Here is a 19402-nt window from a genome sequence, read left to right as displayed (position 1 = left end):
ATCTGTTTAGTGTGTTAACACACTATTGGTAGTTTGTTGTAACCAAGTATTGGTGCTAAACTGTGTGTTATTGGATGCTAGCATGCTAGTTAGCTATGGCGTCATAGTTAGCTAGCTGAATAAAGTAAGTTGAGTCTATTCCTTGAAACATTGAACCGCTGTAGTTTACAACAATTCTAATTTCTAAAGTGGAAGTTGGGAGAGTTTTATTCGGGTGGTTCAGTGAAACAATTATAGTTTCTGAGGTGGAAGTTGGGAGAGTTATATTTTTTTGGTGAGGGAGGCCCTGCTCTCTCCTTTCCCAGATGTTTAGTTCATTTCATTCCGATCTCCTCTGCATTATTGTAGCCATCTGCTACAGCCTGTCAACTATGCCTCTGCCTATCCCTGTTCTCTCCTCTCCGCACAGGCTACACAAACGCCGCACACCGCGTGGCTGCTGCCTCTCTAACCTGGTGGTCCCTGCACGCACCACACACCTGGAGTTCCAGGTCTCAGGCAGCCTCTGGAACTGCCGTTCTGCTGCCAACAAGGCTGACTTCATCCCAGCCTATGCTACCCTCCAGTCCCTCGACTTCCTGGCGCTGACGGAAACATGGATTACCACTGAAAACACTGCTACTCCTACTGCTCTCTCCTCGTCTGACCATGTGTTCTCGCATACCCCGAGAGCATCTGGTCAGAGGGGTGGTGGCACAGGAATCCTCATCTCTCCCAAGTGGTCATTCTCAATTTTTCCCCTAACCCATCTGTCTATCTCCTCATTTGAATTCCACGCTGTCACAGTCACTAGCCCATTTAAGCTTAATATCCTTGTCATCTATCGCCCTCCAGGTTCCCTTGGAGAGTTCATCAATGAGCTTGACGCCTTGATAAGTTCCTTTCCTGAGGATGGCTCACCCCTCACAGTTCTGGGTGACTTTAACCTCCCTACGTCTACATTTGACTCATTTCTCTCTGCCTTTCCACTCCTCTCCTCTTTTGACCTCACCCTCTCACCGTCCCCCCCTACTCACAAGGCAGGCAATACGCTTGACTTCATCTTTACTAGATGTTGCTCTTCTACTAATCTCACTGCAACTCCCCTCCATGTCTCCGACCACTACTTTGTATCCTTTTCTCTCTCGCTCTCCTCCAACACTACTCACTCTGCCCCTACACAGATGGTAACGCGCCGCCGCAACCTTCGCTCTCTCTCTCTCCCACTACTCTCTCCTCTTCCATCATATCATCTCTTCCCTCTGCTCAATCCTTCTCCCTCCAATCTCCTGATTCTGCCTCCTCAACCCTCCTCTCCTCCCTTTCTGCATCCTTTGACTCCCTGTGTCCCCTATCCTCCCGGCCGGCTCGGTCCTCCCCTCCAGCTCCGTGGCTTGATGACTCATTGCGAGCTCACAGAACAGAGCTCCGGGCAGCTGAGCGAAAATGGAAGAAAACTAAACTCCCTGCCGACCTGGCATCTTTTCACTCCCTCCTCTCTACATTTTCTTCATCTGTTTCTGCTGCTAAGGCCACTTTCTACCACTCTAAATTCCAAGCATCTGCCTCGAACCCTAGGAAGCTCTTTGCCACATTCTCCTCACTGCTGAATCCCCCCCCCTCCTCCCTCTCTGTGGATGACTTTGTCAACCACTTTGAAAAGAAGGTTGACGACATCCGATCCTCGTTTGTTAAGTCTAATGACACTGCTGGTCCTGCTCACACTGCCCCTACCCTATGCTTTGACTTCTTTCTCCCCTCTCTCTCCAGATAAAATCTTGCGACTAGTGACTGCAGGCCGCCCAACAACCTGCCCGCTTGACCCCATCCCCTCCTCTCTTCTCCAGACCATCTCCGGTGACCTTCTCCCCTACCTCACCTCGCTGATCAACTCATCCTTGACCGCTGGCTATGTCCCTTCCGTCTTCAAGAGAGCGAGAGTTGCACCCCCTTCTCAAAAACCAACACTCGATCCCACTGATGTCAACAACTACAGACCAGTATCCCTTCTTTCTTTTCTTTCCAAAACTATTGAGCGTGCCGTCTTTAGCCAACTCTTTTGCTATCTCTCTCAGAATGACCTTCTTGATCCAAACCAGTCAGGTTTCAGGACTGGTCATTCAACTGAGACTGCTCTTCTCTGTGTCACGGAGGCTCTCCGCACTGCTAAAGCTAACTCTCTCTCCTCTGCTCTTGTCCTTCTAGACCTGTCTGCTGCCTTTGATACTGTGAACCATCAGATCCTCCTCTCCACCCTCTCCGAGCTGGGCATCTCCCGGCGCGGCTCACTCCTGGATTGCGTCCTACCTGACCAGTCGCTCCTACCATGTGGCATGGCGAGAAGCTGTCTCCGCACCACGTGCTCTCACCACTGGTGTCCCCCAGGGCTCAGTTCTAGGCCCTCTCCTTTTCTCCCTATACACCAAGTCACTTGGCTCTGTCATATCCTCACATGGCCTCTCCTATCATTGCTACGCTGACGATACACAACTAATCTTCTCCTTTCCCCCTTCTGATAACCAGGTGGCGAATCGCATCTCTGCATGTCTGGCAGACATATCAGTATGGATGACGGATCACCACCTCAAGCTGAACCCTGGCAAGACGGAGCTGCTCTTCCTCCCGGGGAAGGACTGCCCGTTCCATGATCTCGCCATCACGGTTGACAACTCCGTTGTGTCCTCCTCCCAGAGTGCGAAGAGCCTTGGCGTGACCCTGGACAACACCCTGTCGTTCTCCGCTAACATCAAGGCGGTGACCCGATCCTGCAGGTTCATGCTCTACAACATTCGGAGAGTACGACCCTGCCTTACACAGGAAGCGGCACAGGTCCTAATCCAGGCACTTGTCATTTCCCGTCTGGATTACTGCAACTCGCTGTTGGCTGGGCTCCCCTGCCTGTGCCATTAAACCCCTACAACTCATCCAGAATGCCGCAGCCCGTCTGGTGTTCAACCTTCCCAAGTTCTCTCACGTCACCCCCTCCTCCGCACACTCCACTGGCTTCCAGTTGAAGCTCGCATCCGTTACAAGACCATGGTGCTTGCCTATGGAGCAGTGAGGGGAACGGCACCTCCGTACCTTCAGGCTCTGATCAGTCCCTACACCCAAACGAGGGCATTGCGTTCATCCACCTCTGGCCTGCTGGCTCCCTTCCTCTGCGGAAGCATAGTTCCCGCTCAGCCCAGTCAAAACTGTTCGCTGCTCTGGCACCCCAATGGTGGAACAAGCTCCCTCACGACGCCAGGACAGCGGAGTCACTCACCACCTTCCGGAGACATTTGAAACCCCACCTCTTTAAGGAATACCTGGGATAGGATAAAGTAACCCTTCTACCCCCCCCAAAAAAAATAAAAAATAAAAAGTAAAGTGGTTATCCCACTGGCTATAGGGTGAATGCACCAATTTGTAAGTCGCTCTGGATAAGAGCGTCTGCTAAATGACGTAAATGTAAATGTAAATGTAATGAGTTCAAGGCAACTGGGAACTCTGAAAAAAACAAGTTCCAACTGGGAAAATACGTTTTGAACGGTCATTCAACTCGGAATTCCAAGTCGGGAATTCAGCATCTTTCTAGAGCTCCGACCTGAAGATCACTAATGTCATGATTCAACCTTGTTTTTTTTCTGAGTTCCAAGTTGTCTTGAAAGCACCATAAATACAGAGAATGCCAGACTTTGATGACAAAGTTTATTGACAAAATTTGCCCACAATAAGGACCGCCGTGCCACCTTCCTGTTCAAGTGAGCACAGCACAACGGTGAGTCCAAAAATGTATTGTATGCTGCTGCATAAATTATGTAATATGCCAGGGAAATATGTATTCTGTAGCTAAGAAAGTAATACTAAGTGTATGTTGTGTAGTAAGCTGTTAGCAGCTCATGTGCCTCACCCTAATAATTTGGTACCTTTCCCCCTCATAACTTAGTACTACTGTTCTGACTTGGTGGTGCACATCTAGCGTATAGCCTGTTTTAGAGAAATGTCATCATCGAATATTGTAAGAGCTTCACTGTCTGCTTATGGGGCGGCGCACAATTGGCCCAGCGTCGTCCAGGGTAGGGGAGGGAATGGCCGGCAGGGATGTAGCTCAGTTGGTAGAGCATGGCGTTTGCAACGCCAGGGTTGTGGGTTCGATTCCCACGGGGGGCCAGTATAAAAAATAATGTATGCACTCACTAACTGTAAGTCGCTCTGGATAAGAGCGTCTGCTAAATCAAATCAAATCAAATCAAATTTTATTGGTCACATGCGCCGAATACAACAGGTGCAGACATTACAGTGAAATGCTTACTTACAGCCCTTAACCAACAGTGCATTTATTATTAACAAAAAAAGTAAAAATAAATGACTAAAATGTAAAAAATGTATATGCCCCCTTTATTTATCTTACGGTTCTGACTTAGTGTACAAGGATAATATTGTCAGAACGGCCCATGTTCTGAATTCTTTGGCTGTACATTTCAAAAGTGCTGAACAAATAGTAATGTTGACTACGTCCGTTTTAGCACGCTCATTAATGTCTTGTTCGAAATTACGGATTGCCTCTTATCCACTCATCGTTCCCTTATGCCATAGTTTGTACATCTCAATTGTCATTAGAAACCACATTTGTTTAAGCAAATCAGCCATATCAACTATGCTTATTAAAAAGTCAGTAAATGAGGCTGAATGAACTGTTTCGCTGCCAGACAAGGCTCAGCTGATAGCCACGTGTAGCATCGGTAAGGATTCACTCCATGGTGCTGAAAGGAAAGCTCTGCTGTTCGGCCAGCTTTATGTAGGCCCTAACAATTTGTGAGGCACCCTTTGTGTGGCACCGTTTGCCACCGTTATAGTGCAATTAATGTATTGTTTAGTGTTGTGTTGTGTAGTGTAGTGGCTTTGCTGGCATGCATCAAAAAACATTTTTGCGAGTTTGCCCCACGAAGATTTACATGCTAAAATCGCCACTGAGCCTACTGTCCAAACTTGCATTGCTGAGCCTGAGCATTATCATTGCAATTTCAGTCATGCAATATCAATACTATGCCACCAACTGGTCAACATTTTTACTTCTGGTGTAATGGTGATGGGTATTTACCATAGAGAATGATAGAGGCCTCTAGTGTCCAAAAGGTCGTATTAACATGGGCAGCGCCATAGAGCTCGCCAGCTTGTAGTCGTCAAAAACAGAAATGAGTTACCTCAGGTTCGTTCAGCCATTACTATTGGGAAAATGAATGGGGAAAGAACAGGGTTTTGTGATAAACGGCAAAAATAAGGTCTGAGGTTAACACAGACTTTGAAGATCAGAGATCTTATACATTTTTTCTATGAGATAATATCAGTCAGCTAACATGACCTTTATGAATGATGAAGTCTTTTCTGTGCTTTATGTGTATTTTTGATTACATAAATGCTTCAAAATTCACAAAAAGTGATGTTAGCTGATGAAGATTCTCATAGAACAAAACGTATCAAATCTCCTAAACCAGTATTAACCACAGACCTTATTTTCGGCGTTTATCCAAAAACCCTCCAAAAATTCCATTCATTTCCCCATAGGCTTTGTCCAACTAACCATGGCGGAGTTAGTGCCTACAAAAAGACACCATTACTATCTCTCTCTAATGTAGTCAACTGGGTGGGACTTCCAACTTCATTGGCTGATCCCTCCTGGTGACCCTGTTGGAGTCATGTCCAACCGTGTCATCAGGAGGGATCAGCCAATCGTGAAGAAGAAAGTTGACTATTTCAAAATGGAGATAGCCTCAATGGCGCTGCCCATGCTGTCACAGGTGCTATAATGGCTCGGATACAAAGACGTGTCCTCTATCTATCTCTACGGTATTTACTGCAGTCCCCCTGAGATCCCTTGGCCCTACACAACTTTACTGTCCAATTTGCATAGGTTATTTGTACTTTTGCTGTCTTATGTTATTTCCCAACCCTGGGGGTATGAAGCAGTTAATTAAAACAGAAAGAAAAACAGAAAGTGATCTATCTGTCCTCTCTGTGGTTGTCCTCTCCTCATACTAGGACAGCAAACATTAGCTGTGTGCATCTGTTTGTTTGACTCTCACTGTCTGTTTTGATGTTGTGCAACATTCCTGGCTGTGATTCCTCTTCTGATGCACTTACTTTACATCCTCTCTCTCTCTCGCTCTCTCTTTCTCTCTCTCAACTGTCTCTCTCTCGCTCAACTGTGTCTGCAGAGGTTTATCGTAGTTTCTCAGAAAGGCTGATGCTCATTCTGCTACCTCTATATTTACAAAAGGAAGTGAGACATGTCTTGGGGGTATTGTTGTTGGTCTATGAGCCTTGCTTTTGAAAGTTTGTGTGTATTAAATAAAGCACCTGGCTGAGTTTAATGGAAGTTCTGTCTTAAACAGCAGGAAAAAAGGGGCTCCTTCTTTTTGTAGCAAAGATTTTGCAAGTGTGCATGTGTGTGTGTGTGTGTGTAGGACAGGGTGTGTGCATGCATGGGCATGAGTGATTTGTGTGAGAAGAAAGATCTCCTATAATTGAGTTGTGAAGCTACATTCCATGCAAAGTGCATTCCCAACAGCTCCCTTCTTCAGCTCTGCAGCTGCAACTGTTCAGTCAGTGTGATACTCACAGGAATCAGCCTGGAAGCTGAGCAGAGAATGACACATTGTTCTGGCCAAGATCAAGTTGGGGCGGCAGGTAGCTTAGTGGGTAAGAGCGTTGTGCCAGTAACCGAAAGGTTGCTGGTTCTAATCCCCGAGCCAACTAGGTGAAAAATCTGTCGATGTGCCCTTGAGCAAGGCACTTAACCCTAATTGCTCCTGTAAGTCGCTCTGGATAAGAGCGTCTGCTAAATGACAAAAAAAAAAATAAAAAAATAAATAAAAAAATATTATATAAAAAAAAAAAAAAAAAAAAAAAAAAAAGGCCCTGGATTCTCTTACTAATGTCTATGATAGACCGTTAGGCAACACTTTACATTGAGTTACCCTTCATGCCATTCAGTTACTTTGGAACTGCTTTAGTAACCAGAGTGGAATGACTCAGTTGTAGGCCTACCCAGTAACTGCAGATAAGGCACATAAATCAAAGATTGAATTGTAATAAACAGAAATTGTAAGACTACGTCTACACAGGCAGCCTAATTCTGAATTTTTTTTCACTAATTGGTCTTTTGACCAATCAGATCAGCTCTTTTGCTAATAATTGGGCAAATAAAAACAGCCTGATAGTCCTGATTCAAATTACTTAATAACATGTAGATCAATACATAAAAATTAAATTGAACTACAACTTACTTTGACAAAAGTCTTCCTGTAGAAGACAAAGAAAAAGGATAGCTGTTCAGAATCAGACAGCAGTGCAGCTCTGCAGCAATTGCGCAATACTCCCAACACTAGGAATGGTAACAGTCAATACATTTACATTTCAGTCATTTAGCAGACGCTCTTATCCAGAGCGACTTACAGTTATGTACTCGTATGAGATGTAGGCCTAACTAGAACATATACAGGTAAAAGTCAGTAAATTAGAATATTTTGAAAAACTTGATTTATTTCAGTAATTGCATTCAAAAGGTGTAACTTGTACATTATATTTATTCATTGCACACAGACTGATGCATTCAAATGTTTATTTCATTTAATTTTGATGATTTGAAGTGGCAACAAATGAAAATCCAAAATTCCGTGTGTCACAAAATTAGAATATTGTGTAAGGGTTACATTTTGAAGACACCTGGTGCCACAAACTAATCAGCTGATTAACTCAAAACACCTGCAAAGGGCTTTAAATGGTCTCTCAGTCCAGTTCTGAAGCCTACACAAACATGGGGAAGACTTCAGATTTGACAGCTGTCCAAAAGGCGACCATCGACACATTGCACAAGGAGGGAAAGACACAAAAGGTTATTGCAGAAGAGGCTGGCTGTTCTCAGAGCTCTGTGTCCAAACACATTAATAGAGAGGCAAAGGGAAGGAAAAACTGTGGTCAGAAAAAGTGTACAAGCGATAGGGATCACCGCGCCCTAGTCAAGATTGTGAAAAAAAACCCATTAAAAAATGTGGGGGAGATTCACAAGGAGTGGACAGCTGCTGGAGTCAGGGCTTCAAGATCCACCACCAAGAGACGCTTGAAAGACATGGGTTTCAACTGCCGCATACCTCGTGTCAAGCCACTGTTGACCAAGAAACAGCGCAAAAGCGTCTCACCTGGGCTAAGGAAAAAAGAGCTGGACTGCTGCTGAGTGGTCTAAAGTCATGTTTTCTGACGAAAGCAAATTTTGCATTTCCTTTGGAAATCGAGGTCCCAGAGTCTGGAGGAAGACAGGAGAGGCACAGGATCCACGTTGCCTGAAGTCTAGTGTAAAGTTTCCACCATCAGTGATGGTTTGGGGTGCCATGTCATCTGCTGGTGTCGGTCCACTCTGTTTCCTGAGATCCAGGGTCAACGCAGCCGTCTACCAGCAAGTTTTAGAGCACTTCATGCTTCCTGCTGCTGACCTGCTCTATGGAGATGGAGATTTCAGGTTCCAACAGGACTTGGCGCCTGCACACAGCGCAAAATCTACCCGTGCCTGGTTTACGGACCATGGTATTTCTGTTCTAAATTGGCCAGCCAACTCCCTGACCTTAGCCCCATAGAAAATCTGTGGGGTATTGTGAAAAAGGAAGATGCAGAATGCCAGACCCAACAACGCAGAAGAGTTGAAGGCCACTATCAGAGCAACCTGGGCTCTCATAACACCTGAGCAGTGCCAGAAACTCATCGACTCCATGCCACGCCGCATTAATGCAGTAATTGAGGCAAAAGGAGCTCCAACCAAGTATTGAGTATTGTACATGCTCATATTTTTCATTTTCATACTTTTCAGTTGGCCAACATTTCTAAAAATCCCTTTTTTGTATTAGCCTTAAGTCATATTCTAATTTTGTGACACACGGAATTTTGGATTTTCATTTGTTGCCACTTCAAATCATCAAAATTAAATGAAATAAACATTTGAATGCATCAGTCTGTGTGCAATGAATAAATATAATGTACAAGTTACACCTTTTGAATGCAATTACTGAAATAAATCAAGTTTTTCAAAATATTCTAATTTACTGACTTTTACCTGTATATGCTTCTTTAGAGGCAGAGCAGAAATGACAGCGAAAGAGAATGCAGTGAGTGCATACATTATTTTTTTATTTTTCAAACTGGCCCCCCGTGGGAATCGAACCCACAACCCTGGTGTTGCAAACGCCATGCTCTACCAACTGAGCTACATCCCTGCCGGCCATTCCCTCCCCTACCCCTGGCCAATTGTGCGCGCCCCATGGGTCTCCCGGTCGCGGCCGGCTACGACAGAGCCTGGAATCGAACCAGGATCTCTAGTGGCACAGCTAGCACTGCGATGCAGTGCCTTAGACCACTGCGCCACTCAGGAGTATAGTACTCAGAGATCACTACACACGACGACATCAGAGAAACTCATAACGGCTGCATGGTTTTTATTTACAAGATGCAGTATGTACAAAAGTTCACAGAAAAAAAATAAAACATTAATTGAAGACCAACAGACAAACATTGTAAACATCATATGAATTTGTTCGGAAATATTGGACAATATTTGATGTGCTGTAGCTTACTCAATATAAAACACTTGTTAGTGTTTAGTTAGCTTGAGTAGAATATGGCTTTTAATACATATGGCTATGTTGTATGGGTATGTTGTATAGGTACGTAACGGTTTCTTATGGCTATGATAATAGAACTCTGGTGTGCAGACAGTGAGTTAAAATGTTGTTATTCTATACATAAACTTGACTGCAGTTGTACATTCAGTGCAACAATTGAATGTGCATGTCAGTCACTTGATTGCCAAAGCTTACTGCATTACAACAGCTAGAATGGACAGATTGAGAAGAAAAAGCCAACCAGTGCTCCAAAACACATTGCAAAAACAAAAGGACGTATTCTTTCAAAAGCAGGGATTCTATTTTTATTTTTTTTGCATTTTGTGTGCGCCATTGAAGAGATCCACTTCAGTAACTATAGCAACTTCTGTACAGTAGCATCCAGGTTAGTCCACATAACAGGAGGATCCTAGTAGAACCAGGAAGCCCATTGGATGGTGGGCTGCTATTGGTTGGTGGCTGTGTGATGTATAACTTCATCCCGGTTTCCCCTCCATTCTCCCTGTGTTGCATGTGAACTGCACGTGTGGTTAACAACCTCACTTTTTTACTTTCCAGATCTGCCCGTTCTTCCTCCACAGCAGGAGAGGCCAGAGTGGGGAAGGAACAAGTGTCCACCGAGGTCGAGCACCCCAGCTCCAGCCATTTGGAGAAAACAAATGAAGTGAAGTTGAGAAGTTCCTCCAGAGAGGAGGCGGCGGAGGGAAGAACAGAAGGGTCAGGATCATCGAATCTCTGTGAGAGAGGGATGTGATAAGGGAGGAGAGGAAAGGGGGATAAGGGAGGAGAGCAAATGGGGATAAGTGAGGAGAGGAAAGGGGGATAAGGGAGGAGAGGAAAGGGGGATAAGGGAGGAGAGCAAAGGGGGATAAGGGAGGAGAGGAGTGGTTATTTAACAAACAAGTGCAAGTGCTCCGTCATTGATTGATAGCCATTTCTCTGGGGAGTTAACCTCTGTTATATACATTGCGTACATTATAGGTGACCTGAACAGGAAAACTATGCGCTGGTTATAAGTCAGGCCACATGGTCAGGAAAAAAAACGTTACCTCCCTTGTTTTAGCCCTTTTCTGTCATTTTTGACTGTAACAACAACACATCTTTATAGTGTTTTGTTGCATTTGCCAAGGCACAGTTATGTTTTATTTTTACAGTAGTCCAAAATGTTTAAGGCTGCTGTGTCAGTCTCTGTTGAGTACATGCTGCTACTTGTTCACCCCCTATGGCAACCTACAGTACACTCTCTCTATCCAAAACAGTTCATACAGACTAATAGAGTCATAGCCTTGGGAAGTAGTTTGGGGAAGAACGTTTTGCCGGCACTACAGAGGGCTATATCGGTCCACTAATACAGGACTAGTAAAGGACCAGTGCACTACTTTTGTGAAAAAAGAACATGTTTTATTTTTTTATTCTGGTTTTTCTGGGGGTGCTGCAGCACCCATACTTCCCGCGACTATGGCTAGAGTATGTCCACGAGATGGTAAAGTATACGTACCCCTTTTGTCATACCCCTGTCATCCAGGGCTTGTATAAGGTTGGAGATGAATTCGAAGCTATGGTGCTCTGGCCACAGCTGGCTGCGGAGCCTGAGCCAGGAGTCAGAGAGAACAGTCGCAGCACGAAACACACAACACTGGAGGGACAGCCGAGACAGAGGTAGGATTTTAGACACAGCGGTTACGCTGATGATTTGGATAAACGGAGCACAACACAGAGCTGATCATCATTGTGCTGAGTTATTGATTATCCTCCCCGGTAACGCTGACAACAACACAAAGGTAGACTTTCGAGTACTGGAACCAGTGGAGGCTCATAATAATGGCTGGAACAGAGCGAATAGAATGGCGTCAAACACATGAAAACCACGTGTTTGATACTGTATATTTGATATCATTCCACTCATTCCGCTCCAGCCGTTACCACGAGCCGTCCTCCCGTATTGCTCAACAGAGAATCAGAATGAAGGATTTAATGATATATATATCAGATACCCTAAGTGTGACATGTTTGTATAAAACACGAAAATAAATCATTTACTCAAATGGTGTCATTTAATCAATAGATGGTGCCTCACGGGATCAGTGTTACACAGCAGGTTGTCATTGTAGTGGTGGGAAATCCGATAGTCTTTAGGGAACACCTTACGCTTGGAGGAAAAAAATGGTTCAGGAATCACAGTATACACAAGAGCATCTATGCCAATAGACAAACAATCTAATTGACAAAAAATGTAACCACTAGGAAGTGAAAGCATATTTGTTTAAACCACTGTCATTACTCAGGGTGCATGCAGGATAGCCACAATGTTAAACTCACAAATCCAGCGTGGTCTGAGTTAATGGTGGTTTGAAGATTCTTGACGATCCCCCTCAAAAAGTCATCACATCCACTACCTTGGACTGTCAATATTGATAGCAACAGTAAAACTGTGTGAGAGAGATCGAAGTAGAGAGAGAGAGAGAGAGAGAGAGAGAGAGAGAGCGACAGAGCAATGCAGCAGGTTAATGGATGGAACATTTATGTGTCCTGCCCATGTGGTTCCAGCCACATGCTTATTGAGAAACATCATGATTTCATGTTAACTTATTGCTTTAATTAATAGTTTGAGCAAATGAACTACAAACCTAAATTACAGAACCACTATATGAATTACAGTACAATGGTAATGTGGTGAAATTATTTAAACAAATACAAATCCACTAATAAATCAATTCACTTTTTGCATACTCTGAATTGAGGTCATCACTGAATTCCTCTTACCTGATCGTGACATCCTTTTATCTTCATGAGAAAGGCCACTTCTCCATTTCTGTGGTTGAAAGCATGCAATACGCAGATCAAATAAGTCCTCTGGTCTGAGTAGGCAAAGTTTCCTCTGCGGCTCCTTCAAGTGTGTGACACAAACGAGAGAGAGCTCTGAGCTCTGTATTTTCTTCTTCTACTACAGTTGAGACTCCAGCTTCGTTGACCTCTCTTTTAGAATTCCTCCTTTTGTCTCCCTGGTACTTTCCAAATCTCTTTACCCCATTCTCTCTCTCACGCAATCTGCACTGCGCTCTCACTTTGGATTTCCCCACCTATCAGCCTGTCAAACAGCAGCCTTTCCCGTTTCCTCGCTTTCCCCTTTCTGTTTCCCTAATGATCCAGTATATTACAGACCTCACTCTCTTCTCACCCTTTATATTGGCTAATGGACCCAATATCTCTCCCTCTCTCTGGGCAGTCTGTCTGTGTGAGCTCAGACAGAAGCTAGCCTGAAAGTGAAAGTGCTTGCTATCTGCTCCCTTTTAGTCTCTCAGACCCTCCCACCACCAGTCATTTCACCTCTCTATTCAAAGAGCTTTATTGGCATGGAAAACATATGTTTACATTGCCAAAGTAAGTGAAATAGTTCATATACAAAAGTGAAATAAAATATCAAAAATGAACCATAAATATTAAACTCACAAAAGTTCCAAAGGAATAGAGACATTTCAAATGTCATAGTATGGCTATATACAGTGTTGTTATGATGCGCAAATAGTTAAGTACAAAAGGGAAAATAAAGAAACATAAATATGGGTTGTATTTACAATGGTGTTTGTTCTTCACTAGTTACCCTTTTCTTGTGGTAACAGGTCACAAATATTGCTGCTGTGATGGCACACTGTGGTATTTCACTCAATAGATATGGGAGTTTATCAAAATTGGATTTGTTTCCGAATTCTTTGTGGGTCTGTGTAATCTGAGGGAAATATGTGTCTCTAATATGGTCATATATTTGGCAGGAGGTTAGGAAGTGCAGTTCAGTTTCCACCTCATTTTGTGGGCAGTGTGCCAGGTCTGCCTCTCTCTCTCTGCACCCCACCCCCAAATCCAAACGAGGCCTCAGCAGGCTTAAGTCATGCCCCCCCCCCAATATGACAAACTAGTATTGGGAAAGTGAGGGGTGATCAGAAGTTGATCAATTAGTACATTGTCATGTTCAGGTTTTACGTAGTAATTGTTGTAGTACTACTTCTTGTGTCACTTACATTTTAAACATGGGCCAAGAGAAACAATGAATGTTCTAGAGGTCCAAAGGGAAAAGGAAGACAGAGTTCTGCAGTCCATCAGACCAACATTCTTCAGCCTCCCAGAGGCACCATCAGTCCTAACCCTTTTCACCTTGGTCCTCTGCATAGGGCAGTAGGATGATCCCTGATCTCAGGTCAGTTTAGCATATTCTTCCTTTATGGTTCAGGTTAGGATGTGAGAAGGATAAGATGATCCTAGATCTGTGTCTGAGCTTCTACCCAGAGTGCCCTCTGTAATTATTGGGACAGTGAAGCATTTTTTCTTCTTTTGGTTCTGTACTCCAGCACTTTGGATGATACAATGACTATGAGGTTAAAGTGAAAACTGTCAGCTTTAATTTGAATTTTTTTTCCTGCATATCGGGTGAACTGTTTAGAAACTACAGCACTTTTTGTACATAGTCCCCACATTTTACGGGACCAAAAGTATTGGGACAAATTCACTTATATGTGTATTAAAGTAGTCAAATGTTTAGTTTTTGGTCCCATATTCCTAGCATGCAATTATTACATCAAGCTTGTCACTTTTATTGTAAATAAGAATATAATATGTTTCTAAACACTTCTACATTAATGTGGATGCTACCATGATTACGGATAGTCCTGAATGAATCGTAAATAATGATGATTGAAAAAGTTACAGATGCAAAAATATCATACCCCACCAAAAATACTAACCTCCCATGTTCGCATGTCTTAGGGATATGATATTTCTGCGTCTGTAACTTTGTTTTATTATCTACTCTACTATATCATAAGACCTAACGTTCCACCAGCGGGCTGGCCAACAGTTTACAATATCAAATCAAACATTGACTGGGTCATGTGTAACCAACTGGATTTCTTTGTTCTGTGTTGGAAACGCTCTTTAAGTATGTATGATTCGCTGGTACTTTCCATTTATTCAAAAAAAAACTAGCTCTCAAATTTCACCCAGTCTTTTTAAGAACTACAATACAAGTAGAACTACACACAAAAATGTATGTTATAATATGCAGTAATTTGCACAATCATTATATACATACGCAGTAAAAATAATAAAATCAAAGCCTCGTGCCAGTGGATTTTACAAGTCTGCAGACTTCAGCAAAAGCCTTCTGAAAGAGATCAAATAACTGCGAAAACACAAAACGCTTTGCAGTTATTTAGTTTTAATAATGAGTTACTAGCTCGTTAGGGAAGAAGCCCCTGCTGATGTGGTAGAATATAACACAATGATATGTTGAGGGACTGAGAGCTCATTATGCAAGGGTTTTTATGTTGCGGGACACCCGAAGACCTAGGACTGTTGTTTTACACCACTTGAGGTTTCTTGGCTGACAGCCACTCATTGTAAAAAAGCATGTGAGTGGGAGCTGGCAAAGGACACCAGTTTATCCCCCCTCCCCCCCCTACTTTTTTCTCCCTTCTTTCTTTGATTTAATGACTCTCCACAAGATGGTGCCAGTCGGGGAAAAGGATGAATATCACACCAATATTTCAGTTTCAGCTCAAGCAGTTCTTTTATTTGAATATCTCTGTACAATGTGTTAACAAACTATTGACACTTTTATAATAAGTTACACATACAATTGTGGACAGTGTTCCTATAAGAAGTCCCTTTTGATAAATAAAAAACCAGATACATTATGTAAAACGTAATAAGTAATTAGTATCTGAATAAATTATTAATTTGAAACCGAACCATGGAGTGGATTTTTGTTCTTTATTGTGAAGGATGAGTTTTAATATAGTCACCACCTGGACCCAAACGCATCCCTCAGTCAGTCGATCTGTCATTCCTCACTGATTCCCACTCGCTTTCTTTCCCTTTCTCTCTCCGTCTGTCCAGATACAGTAGGAGATACACGCAGAGGAGGCTGGTGGGAGGAGCTATAGGAGGACAGGCTCATTGTAATGGCTGGAATGGAATAAATGGAGCAGTATCAAACACATCAAACATATGGAAACCATTTTTGACTACGTTCCATTTATTCCATTCCAGCCATTATAATGAGCCCACCCTCCTATAGCTCCTCCCACCAGCCTCCTATGCTGAGATGCAGTATATTTCACTCCAGCTGTATGGTCTCTCCCACTGCTCTCTCACTGGCTAAGGGGCCTCTCCCCTCCTCTGACAGCAGTCATCAGATGGCTCTTGTAGGTCTTGCTGAGTCCTGTCATCCAGAACTTGAGCAGCCTGACGTTGTCCTCCTCCCCAGGCCCTGTGGCACCCAGCAGGGCCAACACCTTCTGGGTGTCCTCCCTCCCTCGCCCATCCACCTTGGAGAACTTAAACAGCACCTTCACTTTACTAAGGAATTGAAGGGATGGGGGGGGTTGGGTTAAGGGGAGGATGGGTATGGAGAGAAGAGTGAGGGAGAGGGGGGTGGGAGGAGTTATTGGAATTTCCCAATGATTCTGGACTACATTAAGCATTCCACATCATCCTGTACTGCACAGCCAATGTAACCAGTCTGGGGTTTTGGGGGGTTTCATTGGGGGCCTTGTTTGATTGTTTAATGCCCCAATATCTACAGTTGCACACCTACATAATACATGACCTGTTTAGAAAAAGCAAAAGAAGTGAAACTTTAAAGTTTAGGGAAATTCCCTGCTTATCAGAAGGGTTGTTGTTACTCACTTCATCCACTCCTCCTTCAGACACAGCAGACAGTGAGAGACCACGTCCACTGACAGGTTCTCATTGGACAACGCCACCTCGATCTTATTCAACAACGTGGGACCTGAGAGAGGGGTGGGGGGGAAGAGAGAGAGAGGGCGGGAGAGAGGGACAGAGAGCAAGGGAGGGGGAGTGATAGAGGTGAAGAGAGACAGGGAGAGAGCAAGAGAAATTCAGGTCAATAGATGGACACTAGAAAGTTAATGGAAGGAAATTTCACACGACTAATTGCATCTCTTTGAACTTTGCCCTCATTGTTTTCAACTAGAGGCCCTTGAAGAAGGCATGTATAATGTATACCTTCATGTTGATGTTGTACAGTCGTGGTCAAAAGTTGAGAATGACACAAATATGAATTTTCACAAAGTCTGCTGCCTCAGTTTTTATGATGGCAATTTACATATACTCCAGAATGTTATGAAGAGTGATCAGATGAATTGCAATTAATTGCAAAGTCCCTCTTTGCCATGAAAATGAAATTAATCCCCCAAAAACATTTCCACTGCATTTCAGCCCTGCCACAAAAGGATGATTCTCTTGTTAACACGGGTGAGAGTGTTGACGAGGACAAGGCTGGAGATCACTCTGTCATGCTGTTTGAGTTAGAATAACAGACTGGAAGCTTTAAAAGGAGGGTGGTGCTTGAAATCATTGTTTTTCCTCTGTTAACGTTGGTTACCTGCAAGGAAACACGTGCCGTCATCATTGCTTTGCACAAAAAGGGCTTCACAGGCAAGGATATTGCTGCTAATAAGATTGCACCTAAATCAACCATTTATCGGATCATCAAGAACTTCAAGGAGAGAGGTTCAATTGTTGTGAAGAAGGCTTCAGGGCGCCCAAGAAAGTCCAGCAAGCGCCAGGACCGTCTCCTAAAGTTGATTAAGCTGCAGGATCGGGGCACCAGCAGTGCAGAGCTTGCTCAGGAATGGCAGCAAGCAGGTGTGAGTACATCTGCACGCACAGTGAGGCAAAGACTTTTGGAGGATGGCCTGGTGTCAAGAAGGGCAGCGAGGAAGCCACTTCTCTCCAGGAAAAACATCAGGGACAGACTGATATTCTGCAAAAGGTACAGGGATTGGACTGCTGAGGACTGGGGTAAAGTCATTTTCTCTGATGAATCCCCTTTCCGATTGTTTGGGGCATCCGGAAAAGAGCTTGTCCGGAGAAGACAAGGTGAGCGCTACCATCAGTCCTGTGTCATGCCAACAGTAAAGCATCCTGAGACCATTCATGTGTGGGGTTGCATCTCAGCCAAGGGAGTGGGCTCACTCACAATTTTGCCTAAGAACACAGCCATGAATAAAGAATGGTACCAATACATCCTCCGAGAGCAACTTCTCCCAACCATCCAAGAACAGTTTGGTGACGAACAATGCCTTTTCCAGCATGATAGAGCACCTTGCCATAAGGCAAAAGTGATAACAGTGGCTCGGGGAACAAAACATTGACATTTTGGGTCCATGGCCAGGAAACTCCCCAGACCTTAATCCCATTGAGAACTTGTGGTCAACCCTCAAGAGGCGGGTGGACAAACAAAAACCCACAAATTCGGACAAACTCCAAGCATTGATTATGTGTCACGCTCGTGGATTGACGGAATGGACCAAGGTGCAGCGTGGTAGGCGAACATATTACTTTATTCGATTAACACAGACAAAACAACAAAATACACACAAACGTAAAGTCTGCAGGCTAGAAAGCCACTACACAAAAACAAAATCCCACAAACTAAGGTGGGAAAAAGGCTGCCTAAGTATGATCCCCAATCAGAGACAACGATCGACAGCTGCCTCTGATTGGGAACCATACCCGGCCAACAAAGAAATAGAAAAACTAGAATGCCCACCCAAATCACACCCTGACCTAACCAAATAGAGAATAAAAGGGATCTCTAAGGTCAGGGCGTGACATTATGCAAGAATGGGCTGCCATCAGTCAGGATGTGGCCCAGAAGTTAATAGACAGCATGCCAGGGCAGATTGCAGAGGTCTTGAAAAAGAAGGGTCAACACTGCAAATATTGACTCTTTGCATAAACTTAATGTAATTGTCAATAAAAGCCTTTGACACTTATGGAATGCTTGTAATTATACTTCAGTATACCATAGTAACATCTGACAAAAATATCTAAAAACACTGAAGCAGCAAACTTTGTGAAGACCAATACTTGTGTCATTCTCAAAACATTTGACCATGACTGTATATAGTACAGTGGCTTGCGAAAGTATTCACCCCCCCTTGGCATTTTTCCTATTTTGTTGCCTTACAACCTGGAATTCAAATGGATTTTTGGGGGGTTTGTATAATTTGATTTACACAAAATGCCTACCACTTTGAAGATGCATTTTTTTTATTTATTGTGACACAAACAAGAAACAAGACAAAAAAAACTGAAAACTTGAGCGTGCATAACTATTCACCCCCCCAAAGTCAATACTGTGTAGAGCCACCTTTTGCAGCAATTACAGCTGCAAGTAATAATATAATATGCCATTTAGCAGACACTTTTATCCAAAGCGACTTACAGTCATGCGTGCATACATTTTTACGTATATCTCTTGGGGTATGTCTCTATAAGCTTGGCACATCTAGCCATTGGGATTTTGGGCCATTCTTCAAGGCAAAACTGCTCCAGCTCCTTCAAGTTGGATGGGTTCCACTGGTTTACAGCAATCTTTAAGTCATACCACAGATTCTCAATTGGCTTGAGGTCTGGGCTTTGACTAGGCCATTCCAAGACATTTAAATGTTTCCCCTTAAACCACTTGAGTGTTGCTTTAGCAGTATGCTTAGGGTCATTGTCCTGCTGGAAGGGTGAACCTCCGTCCCAGTCTCAAATCTCTGGAAGACAAACGGGTTTCCCTCAAGAATTTCCCTGTATTTAGTGCCATCCATCATTCCTTCAATTCTGACCAGTTTCCCAGTCCCTGCCGATGAAAAACATCCCCACAGCATGATGCTGCCACCACCATGCTTCACTGTGGTGTTCTCGGGGTGATGAGAGGTGTTGGGTTTGCGCCAGACATAGCTTTTTCCTTGATGGCCAAAAAG

At 43.8% G+C, this 19402-nt stretch overlaps 2 protein-coding genes across 2 annotated transcripts in view; both read right to left on the bottom strand.

The window, feature by feature from the left end:
* Positions 1-9426: 9426 nt before the first annotated feature.
* On the bottom strand, positions 9427-12899 carry LOC121556467. The gene is made up of 5 exons (XM_041870354.2): positions 12393-12899; positions 11949-12058; positions 11707-11778; positions 11128-11265; positions 9427-10364 (listed from the first exon to the last, which is right to left on the bottom strand). Exons 1-5 carry the CDS (start codon positions 12403-12405, stop codon positions 9978-9980), a joined length of 720 nt encoding a protein of 239 aa, XP_041726288.1. The 5' UTR covers positions 12406-12899; the 3' UTR covers positions 9427-9977.
* Positions 12900-15164: 2265 nt separating this feature from the next.
* The window catches only part of LOC121556505 (folliculin-like), a 28129-nt gene continuing 23891 nt past the window's right edge, over positions 15165-19402 (bottom strand). Inside the window, exons 11-13 of the mRNA XM_041870393.2 lie at positions 16311-16413; positions 15725-15980; positions 15165-15549 (exon numbers count right to left, since the gene is read on the bottom strand). Coding sequence (XP_041726327.1) covers positions 15773-15980; positions 16311-16413 — 311 coding nt within the window. The 3' untranslated portion in view covers positions 15165-15549; positions 15725-15772. The remainder of the gene's footprint in view (positions 15550-15724; positions 15981-16310; positions 16414-19402) is intronic.

Source organism: Coregonus clupeaformis, unplaced genomic scaffold, assembly GCF_020615455.1.
Source record: "Coregonus clupeaformis isolate EN_2021a unplaced genomic scaffold, ASM2061545v1 scaf0125, whole genome shotgun sequence".
In the NCBI taxonomy this organism is placed as follows: Eukaryota; Metazoa; Chordata; class Actinopteri; order Salmoniformes; family Salmonidae; genus Coregonus; species Coregonus clupeaformis.
The sequence above is the reverse complement of the archived record's forward strand: the minus strand, read 5'-3'. Positions and strand labels throughout refer to the sequence as shown.